The 20,961-nt window shown below is 46.6% G+C and overlaps 1 protein-coding gene across 1 annotated transcript; it reads left to right on the forward strand.

The window, feature by feature from the left end:
• Positions 1-265: 265 nt before the first annotated feature.
• Positions 266-20,535, forward strand: LOC144952724 (E3 ubiquitin/ISG15 ligase TRIM25-like). Its single transcript, XM_078883213.1, has 7 exons — positions 266-338; positions 3,262-3,899; positions 8,369-8,464; positions 10,414-10,647; positions 10,963-10,985; positions 14,883-14,977; positions 16,103-20,535. Exons 2-7 carry the CDS (start codon positions 3,339-3,341, stop codon positions 16,651-16,653), a joined length of 1,560 nt encoding a protein of 519 aa, XP_078739339.1. The 5' UTR covers positions 266-338; positions 3,262-3,338; the 3' UTR covers positions 16,654-20,535.
• Positions 20,536-20,961: the final 426 nt, after the last annotated feature.

Consider the following 20,961-nt stretch of genomic DNA (forward strand, 5'->3'; position numbering starts at 1 on the left):
CCATACACTACAGTGACACAGTAACTTGCTGACCCCGTGACCCCGACTGGACTCCTGCAATCGCAATAAATATTCTGAATGTAATTGGTGGATCGATCCACTAATATTTGAACCACGACTCGGATCGTGTTTGCAGTGTATTCAACTTAACTGGAAATCGAATCGCGATGTAAAATGATGTCGGAATTCTAGAACGACCCCCCTCCCAACTCAACGATGTCGCTAGAGGAATTGGAATCGATGCCTCAACTGCGTTATAACTACTAATCGATTCGGATCGAGTTCTCCGTTCCCCGTTGTTGACCGAGTCGCCTGGAGTCCTGCAACGCCTCATCACCGTGAGTCCCCCCCCTCACCCCCCCTCCCAGCCGTCTTTGTTTCCCCCCCCTCCCGAGAGAGAGCGACAGACAAAGAAGCCCCCCCCCCCCGTAAAAAGGCCGAGGCGTTTAAACCACCCCTCTGAGGCGATGCCGCGAGAGACACCGTCCCTCGGATAGAATCCGTACCGGCCGAGACGCGAGGTGCTCGGTAGGCCGGCCTAGGCCGATGCTGGTCACGCTCGGTCGGCGGCGGTGGGGAGGGAAATTAAAAAACAACTTTAATAACGTTTCAATTAATATCTACTCCTATTTATATTTGTGTCTTTAAGTCGCGACGTTGAGTTGGTGGTGGTAGGGTGGAGGTGTTTAAGCGACTGGCGACTGACGGTGTGGTGAGAGTGACGCGCTGTGTGCGAGTGATCCACACGCGTGCACTGCTGCTCTCTATACACACACAGCTTGCTGCTGTTTGTAGACAATCTGTTGAGTGATTTGTTTACTTCTCCTGTACGCTGCCCCTCCCGTCGTGTCTTGTGCGCGCGTTGTGTGTTTGTTATTGTAACGTTCTGACCCCAGTGGCCCCCGACTGGACACCTGTGTGGAAAGAGTTTCAGAGCTTTTCGGATTCCTCCTGCAGTATAAATGCAGATTCTGGTGCTTAGAGACCCATACATAGACACATACAGAGACCCATACTCGGTCCCATAGATACCCACATATCCATACATAGACCCGCAGAGTCCCATAGAGACCCCTATTCAGAGACCCATACATATGTAGTGCTCGAACCGACACGACAGTTTCTTGTCTTTCCTCGTTACTTTATTCCGCGTACATTGTTCCACATCTCTCCCGTCAACGCCGCTCAATGTTCCTCCGCTCACACCGACCCACAACTCTTCTCCCCACTCGCTCGCCGCGTTCCGTTGGCCTCGCTCGCTCCCCTCTACTCCTCCGTCGACTCTCCTCTCTCTCTCTCTCCAACTCGGCTGCTCTTTATCAGCTCCGCCGTCCCACTCAGTCGTAACTACACCAGTTCTTCCATGCTCCAGCCGCTTCCTACTCTCCGTCGTCTCTCTGTTGCTCTACGCTTCTCCACTGCTACCCTACACTTCTCCACTGCTACCCAACACTTCTCCACTGCTACCCTACACTTCTCCACTGCTACCCTACGCTATACTCACTCTGCCGCTCCGTCTCTCCATCTGTCTCTCCTCCCAGGCACGAACTCCCGTCTCACTCCACAACCCCTCACTTTATCACTAAACCAATTAACTCCTAATTAATCAGGCGACGCCACTCGCCCCCAGCCCCCACTCGCCCCCAGCCCCCGCTGCCACGTGGCGTTGTTTTTCCAGACACACCGGCGCCTCTCTCCGACAACAGCGCACTGCACCCTTAATTACCACCTGCTAGCACCCTTAACCATCACGCCACCTTAATTTGGACAACAACAACGACCAGCCAATCAGCGCCCTGTGTCCTCACTGTCCGCCGCGTGCGCGCACACCGACCCAGCGCGTGACGCGTATCTCAAGCACTACGCATATGTAGTGTGGTATTTATTCACACGGGCAATTTCGTCTTTTTCTCCTGTGTCACTTTATTTGCAGCATCCCACACGGATGCTCCTCACGTTCACACCACGTACTCCTGTCGCAATCTCTTCCTCTCTTCCTCTCTTCCTCCGCTAGCCTGCTACTTCGAGCTTATTCTCTCTCGCTCCGCTAGCCTGTTACTCCCCACTTTTCTAAGCTGTCATGGACTCTCGCTCGCGCTGTATCTCCACTAGCTTCTTACCCCACTAGCCTATCACACTCAGACTAAAGATTACGCTCGCCTCTCCACTAGCCTGTCTACACCCGCACCTCCAACACAGGGGAGCTTTGTCTCTGCACGACACAGAGCAGTGAGCCGCAGCCACATGACTGAGTTGAAGGCGAGCAACTTCACAGGCGTCTCACAGCTCGAGAACTAGACACCCGACACATTGTTTAATTGTCTATGGTTCTTTCAATAAAGTCACGTAGATCAAAGAAAAAATAATAACAATAAAATAATGAAAATAAAGTGAATAAATCTTGATTTAAAGCTTTCGTGACAGCAGGAATCCCATACTCTTTGGTTCTTTAGGTAAAGTCACTACTAGAAAAAAAACAATAAAATTATAATATTTTTTTTTCACTTTACTCTTTGGTTATTTCGGTATTGTCACTAAAGTCACTATGTGACTTCACCGAAAGAACCATATAATTTGAATTCATTCAGTCACGAAAGTTTTAAGTCAAATCTTAATTGTTTAATTAAGTAGTTTAACGATTTAAATAAGCAAGAAAAGTGAAGCTGAAATATAAAATATCGTGGAGCAGAGAGGGTAGAGGCAACCGAATGAGAACAAGTATTCATACTGGTGGAATCCGATGAGCTATAAAGCTCTTTTTTACATGTCCAGTCGGGGCAGGTCAGAACGTTATAACAACAAGCAATACAACAACACGACAGGAGTGCAAAGTGTAGGAAACGTAGACAAATCAGTTAGAGACATTTATAAAAACAAACTACAAATATTTTGTTGTATCATACGAGATAAGACCCCACTGAACTATTAGATATTTTTTCAGACGCAACCTGGCCACAAATGATTGCTCAACGAGTTTACGAGCAGCGCTCCCCTCCAAGTTCAGTTTAGGTGAGTTGAGGAGATATTGAGGTGAGTTCAGATGAGGTGAGATGAGGTGAGGTGTGTGAGGATGAGGATTTGAGACGAGGCGACGTCACCGGAGTCTTTATTCAGCCACCCCTGGAGCAGAGGACTCTTACTGGTTTGTCTGTCAGCACAATCCAGGGCGTATCACGTGATATGGAAATAAAACCAGAAGTGTTTGTACTTCCCTCCTTCACAGTCAGAAGGCTTGTTCCTGTGTTTTCGTCTCATACACAGCTAGCCACTGCCTGAGCTACAGTCAGAGACTGCCTGAGCTCCAACCAGCGTCCATCTCTGAGTGAAGCCACGGGGCCATGGCGAGTGCAGCTTCCAGCGGTATCGATGCCCCAGGGGAGTTGACCTGCACCATCTGCCTGGACGCCTTCCGCTGCCCCTGCACGCTCAGCTGCGGCCACTCGTTCTGCCTCAAGTGCGTAGAGGGCGCCTGGGATGCGGCAGAGTCCTTCTCCTGCCCGCAGTGCCGAGTGACCTTCCCTCAGAGGCCCAAGCTGAACAAGAGCGTGACGCTCGCCAACCTGGTGGAGCAGCGCAGTGCCGCAGATGAATTGGCCACCGTGGTCTTGTGTGACTTTTGCAACGATGGCACGACTGCTGCCTCCAACACCTGCCTCAAGTGTGATATATCCTACTGTGCGACTCATGTAAAGCCTCATCAGGAGAACGCAAAGTTAAGTAGCCACATTCTGGTGGATCCAGGTACGAATCCTGAAGAACGCAAATGCAAGAAACACAGAAAGAAGATCAAGTTTTACTGCCGACAGGACAAGAGCTTGGTCTGCACAACCTGCACCATTGCAGGAGACCACAAGGGTCACGATGTGGCTACGCTAGAGGATGAGCACAAGACACGGGAGGTGAGACGGTCTGCGTGTGTGAGCTGGAACCTCTCTTGTGTGAAGTCATTATTTTCAAGTACTAACTGAACAATAATATCCAACTAAATATTATATTATTCCTCTCTCAGCCTCCCATTGTTTCTTCAAATTTTAACAACCTTGATTTAATATAAAGTATGCTGAGGTTGTTATAGTGCAGAAATAATACGAAAACATGTTCTTTCTAGATTTGAAGCTTTCGTGACTGCAAGGATTCATACTCTTAGGTTTTTTCGGTAAAGTCACGTAGGTAAAAAATGAAATAACAATTAATAAAAGTACAATTTAAATCACGACGCTTGCAAGCGTGCTGTGACGCTTGCAAGCGTGCTGTGACGGTTCCACCTGAAGACGGAAGCTTGTGTTGCCTCCGAAACGTCGTGATTTTTATTTTACTTTTATAAATTTTTAGTTAATTTTTTACCTACGTGACTTTACCGAAAAAACCTAAGAGTACGAAAACATGTTATTATCAATCCTGTTATCTGACAAATTTATAAATGTGCTCTTAGTATATTTTATAAAACTGAAGGACTTTAATGGATACAATATTTTCTCAAAATGACGTGAGTGCATAGACCGTGGTTTGTATACAAAAAAGTGGTTTGTGGAATAGAGGAGCATTCCCCAAAATGTGAACGAAATGTAAAACGACTGGGACTGCGTGAGTCGCAGTGCTCACCGCTTGGAAGCCTCGTGCCGGTCTGTCCCAGTTTAGCGCCGCACTCTACAGCAGCTACCGGGTCACTGGACTTGACAGACCAAGTATTTCGTGACCGTATTTATATTTTCATCAAGATTCTCTTCACCGAATTTCTCCAACACTCAACTGAGACATGGCAGTCCCTCCTTGTACCATGTAAAACGTAACTAAAACTATTTTTTTTTTATTTTACCAGGTGAAGCTCACAGTGCTATGTAGCTCTTTTTCAGACGCAAACCTGGCCACAAATGACAGCTCCAAGAAGTGGCTTATGACGTCGAAATTCATAGCAGCCAAATACTCTAAACCAGGGGTCCTCAAACTTTTTAAACAGGGGGCCAGTTCACTGTCCCTCAGACCATTGGAGGGCCGGACTATAGTTAAAAAAAACTATGAACAAATTCCTATGCACACTGCATATATCTTATTTTGAAGTGAAGAAACAAAACGAGAACAAATACAATATTTAAAATGAAGAACAAGTAAAGTTAAATCAACAAACTTGCCAGTATTTCAATGGGAAATATGGGCCTGCTTTTGGCTAATGAGATGGTCAATGTCCGGTTCCATATTTGTCACTGCTAGTCGTAACAAGTGATGCAAGTGTGCATCCGTTAGTCTAGATCTGGTTGGAGATTTCAAATGTTTCATTCTGGAAAAAGTCTGTTCACAGATATCAGTGCTGCCAAAGGTGGTTGCCATTTTGAGTGCATGGTTCCTGAGATGAGGATATGTCTCAGAGGGGAGAGATTCATAGAAATTATGAAGGCTGCTTGACTTGAATGCGTCTTTCAGAGAGTCACAATTCTGCAGTTCAGCCAGTTCCATTTGGTAAATTGTATCCACATTTTCAATGTCAATAGAAAATGGGTTACAGAAAAGCTGTATGTCCTGTTCATGGAGATGAAGCTCTTTAAATCTAAATTGTAACTCCTTTTGCAATTTTTCCAGTGAATCCACATGTTTTGTTTGGGAATGCAACCAATGGTTTTTCCGCTAACAGATTTTGAGTTGTGGGGAGATGGCAGAAGTTTTCCTCCTTCACTTGTTTGATGAGAATGCCTATTTTTACTTCAAATGCTTTGACATGTGATTGCATATCACAGATGAGCTTCCCCTTTCCTTGAAGTTGCACATTGAAACTGTTGAGTAGCTCTGTTACATCTGTCAGAAAGGCAAGGTGCCATTTCCATTCTGCATCATTGAGCTCTGGTACTTCTTTGTTTTTTGAAAGCAGAAAAGCTGTAATCTGTGGAAGTAAGTCATAGAAACGTTTTAAAACTCTCCCTCGACTCAGCCAACGGACTTCTGTGTAGTACAGAACATCTTCATAGTCAACATTTAGCTCAGACAGAAATTCCTGAAATTGTCTGTGGTTTAGGGCTTGAGCTCTAATGAAGTTAACACAAGATACCACAATTTTCATAACAGAGTCCCACTTCAGTGATTTACTACACAGCGCTTGTTGGTGGATGAGGCAGTGTATGGCTATTGGATGAGAATGGTTATGTTTGTCCATCTCTTGGTTAATGCGAGCAATTACTTCTTTCTTAGACCCCACCATGCTAGGAGCACCATCAGTTGTCACACTGGCTAGTTGAGCCCAGTTCAGCTCCAAACCATGCACAGTTTTGCAAACCTTTTCATAGATATCCTCTCCTGTAGTTGTTCCTTTGATGCTTTGCAGTGCAGCAAGCTCTTCTGTGACTTCGAAATCGTCATTCGTCCCACGAATAAAAATTAGAAGTTGTGCAGAATCACGAACATCATTGCTTTCGTCGAGTGCCAAGGAAAAATAGGAAAGTTTTTTTGTGGAGTTTTGCAAATGCTGATGCAAATTGTCTTCCATTTCTTCAATCCTCCGTGTAATTGTAGGTCCTGAAAGACTCACTGTACTAAATAAATCGGCCTTCTCTGGACACATCTCTTTGGCAACAGAAAGAAGGCATTCTTTAACAAATTCTCCCTCCACGAATGGTCTGCCAGTGCACGCTATTAGCTTGGCAACTTGAAAACTTGCTCGCAGTGATGAAATATTTAGCTGCTTCTGCTTCACAAAAGTATTTTGCCGAGTTGTTAATGTATTTTTCAGTTTTAATATTTTATCTTTTCTCACTTCTCCGACCAAACAATCATATTTATCTTTATGTTGAGTTTCATAGTGTCGGCGTAAATTGTATTCTTTGAACACAGACACTATATTCTGGCATATCAGACACACAGCTCTTTCCTTGTACTGCATGAAAAAGTAATCATAAGTCCACTGTTCTTTGAATATCCTACACTCCGAGTCAATTTTTCTCTTTCTTGACATCATTGTTTCCTAGGGAGTCAAAATTGTTATTAGTAAAATACCTATATATATACAGCGCTACAAAAACAATATACCAGCAATAACTTTGCCCACACAGAGACATACAGACTGCACTGCCCATCAATGCAGTCTGATTGGGGGAACTCCGCTTTTACCCCAGGCTCACACTGGTGCGGGTGCCATTAAAAAGTTAATTACACCTGCAGTTTTGTTCACAGATCGCAGTGCGGTGGGCACAATGAGTGCCCACCACCGCAGCTCAATCAGTGCTCGCCACCGCAGCCCAATGAGTGCTCACCAGCGCAGCCCAATGAGTGCTCACCAGCGCAGCCCAATTAGTGCTCACAAGCGCAGCCCAATTAGTGACCATGGGCCGGATAAATGTCCTCGGCGGGCCGCATGTGGCCCGCGGGCCGTAGTTTGAGGACCCCTGCTCTAAACGCACGTTTCTAAATGTAAAGGAAAAACTGGAGGACCTGGACAAAAATCCATGCGACCATGGGAAGAACAAATTCCAAATATACAGGTGTCAGGGTCAGGATCGAAACCACGACCTCCTGTATACGTGGCAACGCAGATTAACATTTCGCGGTGCCTTTTCCACCAATTACTCAGAGCCCTACTCACTACTCAGAGCCCCACCCACTGCTCAGGTAGCCCCGCCCACGACTCAGGTACCAGTGGAGAGTGATTGGGTCCACAGGCTTAGGCTCCTGCGCGTGTTATGTGAGCCCAGCAATAATCAGAATCAGAAAGGGTTTTATTCGCCATGAAAGTTTGCACAGACAAGGAATTTACTATGGCAGGAAGGCGCATACATTCAACATGTAGGAATCTTAAAACTTAAATAAGTGGTATACAGTCTAACTATACTAAAATGACAAAGTCTAACTAATACTAAGGGGCTAAAGTATGTAAAAAATGTAATAAGTATACAATATAAAATGTAAACTAGCCGTAATATACAATCTTAAAATACAAATAGGGTAACATGTTGTAAATATGGCAAGGTGTAATTTTGTAGATAAAATGTTAAAGTAAGTGTAAAAGTCATTTTAAACCCTTGGCCTTGCTGAAGAGGCCAACAGCGGATGGGAAGAAACTGTTTTTATGACGTAAGGTTTTGGTCCTGATGGACCGCAGCCTTCTGCCGGAGGGAAGTAGCTGGAACAGAGAGTGCACCAAACATAGCCAACCGTGCTTATCGGAGGTGCGGGGGAATGACAACTAAACACAAAATGCTCCAGCAGTCGTGTGAGCTCCTCGTGAAATCGGTTTCCTGCAGTGCTCGCTCCCCCAGCCTCCATTGCTGCACAGGGGTCGCTGCAGCCTGGAGATGGAACCGTCACTGTGGAGGGGTCCGTGTGGAGCGGGGGTGAGAGGGGGCGCTCAGAGAGTGAGTGTAATCTTCCCTGGTGACGTCTCTCACAGAAACAAGTGGGAGAGGAGACGCGGGCGGTGGAGGAGAAGAGGAGGGAGGCGGAGGAGTCCATAAAGCAGATGGAGGCCGCTCACAGGGACGTGCAGGTACCGCATCTGGAACGGACCCTGTGACCCTCGTAACTCCACCCTGAGTAGGGTTTGTGATGGAGGACAACTCCATTCATTCACGTGGACTTCCATTGGCTCTGAAAAACATCGTGGGACTAAAGACACAACGGTCAATGCGCCTCAATACCCAGGACAAGCAAATAAGTGGTTCTCATCTGCAATGAGGAACTGAATCAGTCGTGGAAATTCCACATTCTTAGGATGGGAGCCTGATATCACCATGTGAACTGCCACTTCATCTTCTGTTATATATCTATTCTGGCCAGATGAGGTGGCACATACCTGTTATCCAGTACATTGGTGGCAGGGTTCACATTATATATATGTTTACAATATGTATCGCATTGTGCTATGAACTCAAGTCACCTGAGATCAACTCCCAGCGATGACAAACATCAGTAATGAGTAATATCTGTAAAGCCACAACCGCGCAATACACTGAATGCACGCAGTGTGCTTTATACGATGTGCATATTCACGTAACCTATTCACGTAGTACACTCCCATTCAGTATATTGAAATTGGCTATGTGATTGTAATAAATGGACTCGACCACAGTATCTGGTCTGGTGTCCTTTATTCGGGTTCGTTCTTCTCTTCCCACACGGCTGTCTCACTCTCAGACCCTCCGCTCGGCGCCGACGCTGCTGCCGCACCCGTCGCCGCCAATAGCCTCTTTGCTGGTCTCCTCGTGTCGCTCCTGTAGCCTCTAGCAGCCTTGCTGCTGTTCCCCCACACGCAGCCCCTCCGGCTGCTGTCGCTCCCGTAGCCCTCTTGCTCTGCAGCTCCAGGCTGGCTGCTGTAGCCCCTAGCAGCCTCGCTGCTGTCTCTCACACGCAGCCTCTCCGGCTGCCCTCGCTGCTCCCAGCTTTCGCCCTCCTTGGCCTCACCCTCGTCCAGTCTCCATTCTTTCCTTGCCCGACTGCCCCGATCTCTTCCTGTCTCACCGCTATACCATCTCCCTCTCACGTGACCCTGACTCCTCCCCCACATGACGTCACATCCGCCAAGCCCTTTACGCCCGCATTACATGAGCATTAAAGTTCATTTTAATTTAAAAGGCGTATTCGACAGCACAGAGACACTTCGAGGTACGGTTACCAAATTGCATGTCCAGTTCTCACCGGTGCACCGATCTTATCACTGCCCAGTCACGAAACCCAGCTCTCGTGTCTAGTCCCAGCTGGGCTTGTTTTGTGGTAGGAATACAGCTTGGAGGCGTTGCTGATCAGGCAGCTTTAATTATGACCTTTTGCTTTGCAACTCTGCTCGCATTACACACACCTTGCGCAACTCTCCGAAAAGGTGGGGTTCATATTTAATTATTATTTAAATTCCTTATTTTTCTCAGAATTGTGATGTAATTTTTGCGATTGAGTCCTGTGTAATTTGCAGGGTTATGATAGGTGACAATTGAATTGTTAATTGGCTACTGAGGTCGTGATGCACAGGTCACCGGGGTTACAGGTCAAAACGTCTCCCATAGTGTGGGTTGCATACCCACAGTGGCACGAGTGTGGATTGACGTTAATGCATCTCAATGGGTCTCGGTGTATCTCTGAGTGTCGCCATGGGTTTAGTATACATCCATAGTTTGGGTTGTATGACCACAGTCACACTGCCCTATATTGACTCAAATATTTGAGCCTATATGCATCTCTATTTGTCTTCATGTGTCTCTGTGTTTCTCTACGGGTCTCTATATCTGAGTCTTTATGTATCTCTATGGATCGCGAGGTATATCTATGGGTCTCTATAAGTTTACTTTATTGCCAATAGTTTGCATTGTGTGGCCACAGTTGTTTTTCCATTTATGATTCAGGAAAGAGTGGTGTCAACGCCACCTCCATAAGACATAGATCAACCATTGCGAGATGAACTCCTTCGTGAATTAGTTAATAAAAACATATCACACGCCCTGGCAGGGATCGATGACCGGGGTGAGACAGCGAATCAAAGTCGAGTTCGCCCGCATGAGAGCAGCTCTGGACGAGGACGAGAAGGCGGCTCTGGCTCGTGCGTCCAAGAAGCAGCGCGAGCTGCTGACCCAGATCGAGAAGAACATCGCTCACTACAAGCGCGAGATCGGCGAGCTCCAGGCAGCAGCCGCTCGTCTGGAGGGCCTAGCGCAGGAGAGAGACTCGCTCGCCTTCCTGCAGGTGAGCGATGAGTCTCTGGTGTCGCTATTTGCACAGAGCCCTCGGCAGCGTCAGAGTTGAGGATCGTGAATGAGGTTTTCACATCGACTGTGCTTTGTCACGCACGGCCGGAAATTTTGCTCGGTCCTTGCGTGCTGTCATCCCCACTCACGACGATGTTTGCAATGTAAGTCAGTGTTGATGCTCATGAGGTCATAAGCCAAGACTTTGTGGTGTAAATTCCACCCGCGGTGTTGGAGTGGGAAATCCGCTGATCCCATGGGAATCGAGGCAGAGTCACAGTCATGCACCTCTCCCTCTCTCTCTCTCCCATAGGGGCACCTGGAGGAGACGTGCAGGTAAAAGACCACTATCACTCGCAACACGACAACATGGGACTGATTGCGAGGCACGGGCAGTGAGACACTGGCTGTGTGTGGGGATGCTGTGTGATGATGCTGTCAGTGGTGAAACTGTGAGTGGTTGTGTTGATTGTGATGATGCTGCGAGTGATCATGCTGTATGTGTACTCTTAGGTTTTTTCCGTAAAGTCACGTAGGAAAAAATAATAAAATAAAATAATAATAATAATAATAAATGAAAATAAATCAATTAAATCACGACGTTTCGGAGGCAACACAAGCTTCCGTCTTCAGGTGGAACCGTCCCAGCACGATTGCTGTATCAAGTAAAGAAAATTCCAAGAGACCCGACCTTGTATATATACTGGTTGAGGGGGGAGGAGCCAGGATGGGCCGCGGGAGAGACTGCGGCTGCTGCTGCTGGGACTAAGCCTTTGTTATGTAAACTGGTTGAGCGGGGAGGAGCCAGGGTGGGCAGCGGGAGAGGCTGCGGCGACTGCTGCTGGGACTGTGCCTTTGTTATGTAGATGGCAGAAGCAGAAAAGCATTTCAGGACAAAGCAACCCCCTGCTATGTTGCTGGGTGGGTAAAACTTAAAGCAGGAAACCAGCGTGTAAAAAATAAGGTAAAACATGATACAAAACCAAACTGGCTGTCTATCAGTAAACTGTACGTTAACTAAAGAATAGTGCCTGTTAAATAATATGGTTTAAATGTGTAGTTAAATCTTTTTTTGTATGGTTAATTACATCTTTCCAATGATTACTCAGTTTGTACCCATTATCACGGTTGAAGTTATGTCTGTGTTTGTATATCTGGATGGCTTCGTGTACAAACCTTTGATAGTAGCCAGGAGGTTTGCAGAGCTCCTTGGTCTCGGAAAAGACAATCTCATGAGAGCCCACAGCGTTGTAGTAATGATCGGCAATGACGGATGACTCAATTTAGCCGTATTTCAGATCTGACTTGTGCTCGCGGACACGATCAGAGATATGACATTTAGTTTCTCCATTGTAACAATCACCACAGCTGCAACTCAGTTTGTAGACTCCAGGGTATTGTAATTCAGGAATGACATCTTTCACAGATGGAATTAGATCACGGATTTTATGTACTGTACTGAATCGGACTTGGATCTTATGTTTGTTTAGAATTTTAGACATCTTTTTGGTCACGCCTGCTATGTATGGCAACGTGATAGTTTTGATCGGAGTTTCAAGTGGCTGTTTCTGTATGGTGGGAGAAACAGCCTGGCGGATGGTGCGGTCAGAGTCTCCGTTCATCCTGAGGGCCCGATGTACATGTCTTAATTCACTGGCCAGGTGGTGTTGGTCAGAAATGCCATGAGCTCTGTGGTATAGTGTTTTGATGAGAGAATTATTCTGAGACGGGTGGTGGTGGGAATCAGGTTTCAAGCAGGCATCTGTGTGGGTGACTTTCTTGTAGAAAGAATGTCCCAAGGATCCGTCAGGTCTCCTCTCAAACAGAATATCTAAGAATGGTAGTTTGCCATCTTTCTCCACTTCCATGGTAAATCTAATGGATGGGTGTCGGAATTTATGTGGTCCAAAAAGTGGTTCAATGCTGGGAGGCCATGTGGCCAAATGACGAAAGTATCATCCACATACCTCTTCCACAGGGAAGGACGCAAGGTGGACGTCTGGATGGCGTCTGATTCAAACTTTTCCATGAACACATTGGCTATTACTGGTGACAAGGGGGAGCCCATAGGGGTACCCTCATTCTGTTTGTAGAAGGAGCCATACCAGGTAAAATAAGTGTTGGTGAGGCAATGCCTAACCAACGCAGGTACATCCGAATTCAATCCATGTTGACCAAGTCTTCAATAATTGTTAAGGTGTCAGGCACTGGAACTTTGGTAAACAGAGATACAACATTAAAACTGACGAGGATATCGTCAGGAGACAGTACCATGTCCTTGACCATAGAGACCAATTGGGTTGAGTTAAGTACTGCTGAAGCGGTCTTGCCAGTGAAGGGGAGTAGAGTATCTGATAGAAAACGGTCTAGTTTGTAGGTAGGAGAGTTGATAGTGGACACTATGGGACGTAGTGGGGTGCCTTATTTATGGATCTTGGGAAGACCATATAATCTGGGAGGTCTAGCAGCCGAGGGTTTTAAGGAGGGACGTTTGGTTGGTTCGATTAGGGAAGTCGACCAAACGTCGGATGTACCTGCGTTGGTTAGGCATTGCCTCACCAACACTTATTTTACCTGGAATGGCTCCTTCTACAAACATAATGAGGGTACCCCTATGGGCTCCCCCTTGTCACCAGTAATAGCCAATGTGTTCATGGAAAAGTTTGAATCAGACGCCATCCAGACGTCCACCTTGCGTCCTTCCCTGTGGAAGAGGTATGTGGATGATACTTTCGTCATTTGGCCACATGGCCTCCCAGCATTGAACCACTTTTTGGACCACATCAATTCCGACACCCATCCATTAGATTTTACCATGGAAGTGGAGAAAGAATGCAAACTACCATTCTTAGATATTCTGTTTGAGAGGAGACCTGACGGATCCTTGGGACATTCTGTCTACAGGAAAGTCACCCACACAGATTCCTACTTGAAACCTGATTCCCACCACCACCCGTCTCAAAATAATTCTCTCATCAAAACACTATACCACAGAGCTCATGGCATTTCTGACCAACACCACCTGGCCAGTGAATTAAGACATGTACATCGGGCCCTCAGGATGAACGGAGACTCTGACCGCACCATACGCCAGGCTGTTTCTCCGACCATACAGAAACAGCCACTTGAAACTCCGATCAAAACTATCACGTTGCCATACATAGCAGGTGTGACCAAAAAGATCTCTAAAATTCTAAACAAACATAAGATCCAAGTCCGATTCAGTACAGTACATAAAATCCGTGATCTAATTCCATCTGTGAAAGATGTCATTCCTGAATTACAATACCCTGGAGTCTACAAACTGAGTTGCAGCTGTGGTGATTGTTACATTGGAGAAACGAAACGTCATATCTCTGATCGTGTCCGCGAGCACAAGTCAGATCTGAAACACGGCAAAATTGAGTCATCCGCCGTTGCCGATCATTGCTACAACGCTGTGGGCTCTCATGAGATTGTCTTTTCCGAGACCAAGGTGCTCTGCAAACCTCCTGGCTACCATCAAAGGTTTGTACACGAAGCCATCCAGATATACAAACACCGTGATGATGGGTACAAACTGAGTAATCATTGGAAAGATGTCATTCCCCATACAAAAAAAGATTTAATTACACATATTTGAACCATCTTATTTAACAGGCACTATTCTTTAGTTAACGTACAGTTTACTGATAGACAGCCAGTTTTGTTTTTTTATCATGTTTTACCTTATTTTTTCACACACTGGTTTCCTACTTTAAGTTTTACCCACCCAGCAACATAGCAGGGGGTTGCTTTGTCCTGAAATGCTTTCCTGCTTCTGCCATCTACATAACAAAGGCACAGTCCCAGCAGCAGTCGCCGCAGCCTCTCCCGCTGCCCACCCTGGCTCCTCCCCCCTCAACAAGTATATATACAAGGTCGGGTCTCTTGGAATTTTCTTTACTTGATACAGCAATCGTGCTGTGACGGTTCCACCTGAAGACGGAAGCTTGTGTTGCCTCCGAAACGTCGTGATTTAATTGATTTATTTTCATTTATTATTTTATTATTTTTACCTACGTGACTTTACCGACAAAACCTAAGAGTATGAATCCTTGCAGTCACGAAAGCTTCAAATCTAGAATTAATGCTGTATGTGGTGATGCTGTGAATGATTGTGATGTGAGTCGTGATGCTTTGTGTGATGTGTGTCTATGTGATGGAACTGTGATGATCCTGTGAGTGATGGCCGTGTCTGATCTGCTTTCACAGGATAGGGCGGCCTAGAGAAGCTCCACCCTCAGCTCCCAACCAAGAGGACATTGCTTCGCTTAAAGGCACCGAGGGAACTGTGGCCAAACTCCTGTGTGAGTTCTTCAGTGTGAAACATGGGTGATGGGGCCATCTTCCCAATAAATTATCACCGTGTGTGTGTGCACGAGGTCGATTCAGCCTCAAATAATTACCTAGTTTTGTGTAAACATCACCACTAGGGAGACAAAGGTGGTCGGGTGTGGTTCTGGCCACCCACCTCCTCGTGTGCCTTGCCGGTCTTCATAGACACTCGCTAGCAGCACTTGCCCCAATGGTCTGTTGAGGCTACACAGAGGATCTTTGTTTTTGTTCACAGCCCATTCCAGGACCCTACTGAACACAGCCATGAGACTAAGTGTGGTGTTCTTGGGTAAATAATCAGCATTACGAGTCAGGGGTAATTGTGATGTTGAGATGCAGTTTGTGCCTGTGAATGTATATGCATGTGTGTGTGGGGGGGAGCGGTGGTTTAGTGGTTAGCACACTGCACTACGAACCCAGTTACCTGGGTTTGATTACCCGCCATGGCTAACATCAGTGGCAGGTGATATCTTATCAAGTCCTGGGTCTCTACTAGGCAGTTTCAACCTCAAATGAGTTCCTGATGCTGATAATGGTCATAATGATGGTGATAGTCGTCATGATGATGGTGGTGGTAATGATGCTGTTAGTGATAATGTGAGTTATGGGAATGGTGATGGCAGTGATGGTCGTGGTGATTATAAAGAAGGTGACATTGGTGATGGTTGTGATGGTTTTGCTGATGGTATTGGTTATGGTGATCATGGTAGTGATGGTGATGATGATTTTGATGGTCGTTGTGATGGTCATGATGCTGGTCGTGTTGGTGATATTGGTGATAGTGATGAAGATGGTGATGGGGATAGTGGTGATGGTCGTGGTGATGGTAGTGATGGTGCTAGTGGTGGTGATAATGATGGTGGTACTGTTGCTTAATGCGATAATGATGTTGATGTTCATAGTGTTGATGATGGTGGTAATGGTGATGTTTATGTTGTTGTCATTGATATTCATGGCGAGGATGGCTGGTGATGTTTTTGATGTTTGTGATGTTTTTGTTGATGGTGAAAATGATGGTTGGTGATGTTGATGGTGGTGATGGGGGATGATGGTGATGATGCTGTTCTGTAGTGATGTTGTCATCGCTGTTGTCACAGACCGACGCTCACCGACTCTGGACACAAACTCGGCTAATAACCAACTCCAGATCTCCTCGGATCTCAGGACGATGATGTGGACCGGTGACTCCCAGGGTCGCCCCGATCACCCACACCGGTTTGATTGCTGTGCACAAGCCCTGTGCTGTGAGAGCTTCTCGTCGGGCCTCCACTACTGGGAGGTGGACGTGGGGGACGCGCGGTGGTGGCGAGTTGGAGTCGCGTACGGGACGATCCCGCGGAAAGGGAGTGGTGAGGCACAGCAGCTGGGAGGGAGCGACGCGTCTTGGTGTTTAGAGAAATGTAACAACAACTTATCAGTGGTTCATGGTGGAGTGAAGACTGCACTGTCGGTGAAGGGGGCCCCCTCCCCCCGCAGAATCGGCCTTCACCTGCACTTGGAGGGTGAACTCCTGGCGTTTTACCGCGCCGACTCCATGGAGGTGATCCACGAGGTTCGGCGGAGATTCTTGCAGCCTCTCTACCCTGTGATGTGGATGGGGTGTTTGAAAGAACCATTGAAGATCGTGGATCTGAGTCGTGCATCCTGAGGATGAGGAGAGATAGAAACTCAAGAAACCAAGACAGAACCCAAGAAACAGAGGAGAGGGTGGATGGTGAGTAGAGGGTGAAGTGACGGTTAGGGGAAGGTGGAACAGAGGGTGAGGTACGGTGATGGTGAGGGCAGAATGGAGGGTAAGGTGACGGAGAGGATGAGGAGTGGGTGAGGAGAGGATGTGAAGGAGGGGGTAGAGAGAGGGTGAGGTGATGGGAGGGTGAGGTGAAATTGAGGAAAGGGTGAGGTGAGGTGAGCATGGAGGGGTAGCATGAGGGGAGAGGGTGAGGTTCAGGTTGGCGTGCGTGAGCGATGTCGCCGGTGCAGCACAAATCGGAGGTTCGTGTGGTCGCTCCTTCGCCTGCAGTGTGCACTCGCGTCACCACGCCTCCTCATCCCTACGATTCACCATCATTACCATCATCATCACCCCATCATCATCACTGTAATCATCACCATCATCTCCTCATCATCACTACCATCACCACCATCACCACCATCATCACACCATCATCATCATCATCACCACTGTCATTATCACCATCATCATCATCATCACCACCAACATCATCACCACCATCATCATCAGCATCACTATCAACCACAATCACCACCATTATTACTATTATCACTATCACCCCATCATCATCATAATCATTACTTAACATCACCACTATCATCACCATCATTATGACCATCATCACCACCATCAACATAATCACCACCGTCAAAACTACCATCAGCGTCATCACCACCAACATCAAGCTCATCACCATCAATACCACGACTAACACCACTACTATCATCACTACCGTCATCATTATCACCACCATGATCACCACCATCATTATCATCATCACTATCAGCACCCACATCACCATGCTTACCATCACAATCATCACCATCATGAACATCAAACACCACAAAAACTGCCATAATCATCACCATTATCACATCCACCATCACGACCATCATCACCACCATCATCATCACTATCCTCACCGTGAAAACCACCATCACCATCATTCCCACCATTACCCTCATCACGACCATTACCACCATCTCCCTCATCACCATCATTACCACCACCACTGTCATCATCACCACCACCACCATGATCACCATCATCATCAGCAGCAGCAGCAGCATCATCATTACCGCCTACATAACCACCACGATTATCACCATTCTTACTATCATCACAACCATCACCACCATCATCATCACCATCACTACCATCATTACTACCATGATCAACAACACCACCATCATCATCACCACCATTACCAACACTACCACCATCACCATGGTAATGTCTTTGTAACGTCTTTGTAGTTCGGGCTGTTATTTTTGTTCATTGTGTTTAACCGGGGCGAGAACTCAAGACACCAGTATAGAAGACTCATTTGTAAGAGTGAGTGGCATGGGGAGTGAGTGCTTAGGTGAGTGAGTAGATGAGTAAGGAGATAAGTGACAGAGATGGTGGGTGATTGAATGATTGAGTGAGTGCATGGTTGATTGGGTGAGATGGTGGGCGAGTGAGTGCATGGGTGAGTGAGATGGTGTGTGAGTGAATGGCTGAGTGCATCAGTGGTTAAGTTAGTGAGCTAGAGGGTAGGTGAGTGGGTAAATGATTGAGTGAGTGAGTTCAAGTGTATAGTCTGTAACCGGGTGTAGAACTCGAGAGACCGGGACAGGAGTCTCATTTGCAAGAGTGACCTGGTGCTGGGGGATCTCCAAAATAATAAAAACGACAACGTGAGCACAGGGAACAATAACGAAGCGAAGATAAATTACCAAAATAAAACAACAACGTACTTTGGACACACGGAGAGGGCGAGCTCTGCTAATCAGTGGAGGATCGATGTGGCCTTGCCATGCTCGCAGACGCTGCTCTGAGCCAACTATCATGTACTCTGTCTTGCCCAGGTTTAGCTGCAGTCAGATTTGCTTTGTTCAAACAGCGACTTCAGACAAGCATTCTGAAATAATTCTGATATAGCGGCATCTGGATCTGACGGAGATTGAAAACTAATTTCTTTAGAACTGATTGTTGTGTATAAGTTGTTGTCCTCACCCCGCACCTCTGAATAGCACGGTTGATATCTACGGTGCGAAATAAGTTCAACATACATACAGTGAGGGAAAAAAGTATTTGATCCCCTGCTGATTTTGTATGTTTGCCCACTGACAAAGAAATGATCAGTCTATAATTTTAATGGTAGGTTTATTTGAACAGTAAGAGACAGAATAACAACATCAAAATCCAGAAAAACGCATGTAAAAAAGGCTATACATTGATTTGCATTTTAATGAGGGAATAAGTATTTGACCCCTCTGCAAAACATGACTTAGTGCTTGGTGGCAAAACCCTTGTTGGAAATCACAGAGGTCAGACGTTTCTTGTAGTTGGTCACCAGGTTTGCACACTTCTCAGGAGGGATTTTGTCCCACTCCTCTTTGCAGATCTTCTCCAAGTCATTAAGGTTTCGAGGCTGACGTTTGGCAACTCGAACCTTCATCTCCCTCCACAGATTTTCTATGGGATTAAGGTCTGGAGACTGGCTAGGCCACTCCAGGACCTTAATGTGGTTCTTCTTGAGCCACTCCTTTGTTGCCTTGGCCGTGTGTTTTGGGTCATTGTCATGCTGGAAAACCCATCCACGACCCATTTTCAATGCCCTGGCTGAGGGAAGGACGGTCTCACCCAAGATTTGATGGTACATGGCCCCGTCCATCGTCCCTTTGATGCGGTAAAGTTGTCCTGTCCCCTTAGCAGAAAAACACACCCAAAGCATAATGTTTCCACCTCCATGTTTGACGGTGAAGATGGTGTTCTTGCGGTCATAGGCAGCATTCCTCCTCCTCCAAACACGGCGAGTTGAGTTGATGCCAAAGAGCTCCATTTTGGTCTCATCTGACTACAACACTTTCACCCAGTTGTCCTCTGAATCATTCAGATGTTCATTGGCAAACTTCAAACGGGCATGTATTTGTGCTTTCTTGAGCAGGGGGACCTTGCGGGTGCTGCAGGATTTCAGTCCTTCACGGCGTAGTGTGTTACCAACTGTTTTCTTGGTGACTATGGTCCCAGCTGCCTTGAGATCATTGACAAGATCCTCCCGTGTAGTTCTGGGCTGATTCCTCACCGTTCTCATGATCATTGCAACTCCACGAGGTGAGATCTTGCATGGAGCCCCAGGCCGTGGGAGATTGACAGTTCTTTTGTGTTCTTCCATTTGCGAATAATCGCACCAACTGTTGTCACCTTCTCACCAAGCTGCTTGGCAATGGTCTTGTGGTCCATTCCAGCCTTGTGTAGGTCTACAATCTTGTCCCTGACATCCTGGGAGAGCTCTTTGGTCTTGGCCATGCTGGAGAGTTTGGAATCTGATTGATTGATTGCTTATGTGAACAGGTGTCTTTTATGCAGGTAACACGCTGAGATTAGGAGCACTCCCTTTAAGAGTGTGCTCCTAATCTCAGCTCGTTACCTGTGTAGAGGAGTAAAATGGGGAGGTGACGTCAGGTGTGCCGTTCAGTGCGATGACATCACGTCTCCTAGGGTACTTAAGGGAGACCCCGTGACGTAAGCGGGGTCACTGTGGGAACGGATAGAGTAAGAAGGGTGAAGAGGGAACCAGGGTTAGAGAGGGATTGAACAGTGAGTCTGGGGAGAAGCCGGTGGTAGCCGTAGAGGTGCTTCTCTCTCCGTTCGGTGGAGTCGGCAGAGTCCACGATCCGAAACGAGAGAGAGAGACCGGAGCTAGCCGGCAGGGATCCGGACTCAGAGTAGGATCCTTAGCCCCTGGGAGTTGTGTACCCTTGTGTGTTATTGTTAAGCTTTAATAAACCCTCGGCGAAAGCCCTTAACTTACCTCCGTCTCCGAGTGCTTCCGTGGGAACGTCTCTACAACTGGTGTCAGAGTGTCTGCACTGCCGCCATCATGTTTACATCGGGAGCGGAGCGCAAGAACACCTGGGAGCCAGAACACTTTCTGATTGAGAGGGGGTCAAATACTTATTTCAATCATTAAAATGCAAATCAATTTATAACATTTTTTACATGCGTTTTTCTGGATGTTGTTGTTATTCTATCTCTCACTGTTCAAATAACCCTACCATTAAAATGATAGACTGATAATTTCTTTGTCAGTGGGCAAACGTACAAAATCAGCAGGGAATCAAATACTGTTTTCCCTCACTGTACATATAATCTGAATCAGCATCTTCATTTAATGAGTTATGAAGCTCTTTCTCGAGATGTCCAGAAAGTTACAATAACAAAAAGTACAAACAACCG

The sequence above is a fragment of the Lampetra fluviatilis genome, chromosome 69 (genome assembly GCF_964198595.1).
Source record: "Lampetra fluviatilis chromosome 69, kcLamFluv1.1, whole genome shotgun sequence".
Taxonomy (NCBI): Eukaryota; Metazoa; Chordata; class Hyperoartia; order Petromyzontiformes; family Petromyzontidae; genus Lampetra; species Lampetra fluviatilis.

What these genes read in the sequence shown, in the direction of transcription:
- LOC144952724 (XM_078883213.1), top strand. Translation starts at nt 3,339, where the DNA reads ATGGCGAGTGCAGCTTCCAGCGGTATCGATGCCCCAGGGGAGTTGACC. An exon ending in ATGAGCACAAGACACGGGAG is followed by an intron (nt 3,900 to 8,368) that starts GTGAGACGGTCT and finishes CGTCTCTCACAG; the next exon opens with AAACAAGTGGGAGAGGAGAC. An exon ending in CACCTGGAGGAGACGTGCAG is followed by an intron (nt 10,986 to 14,882) that starts GTAAAAGACCAC and finishes CTGCTTTCACAG; the next exon opens with GATAGGGCGGCCTAGAGAAG.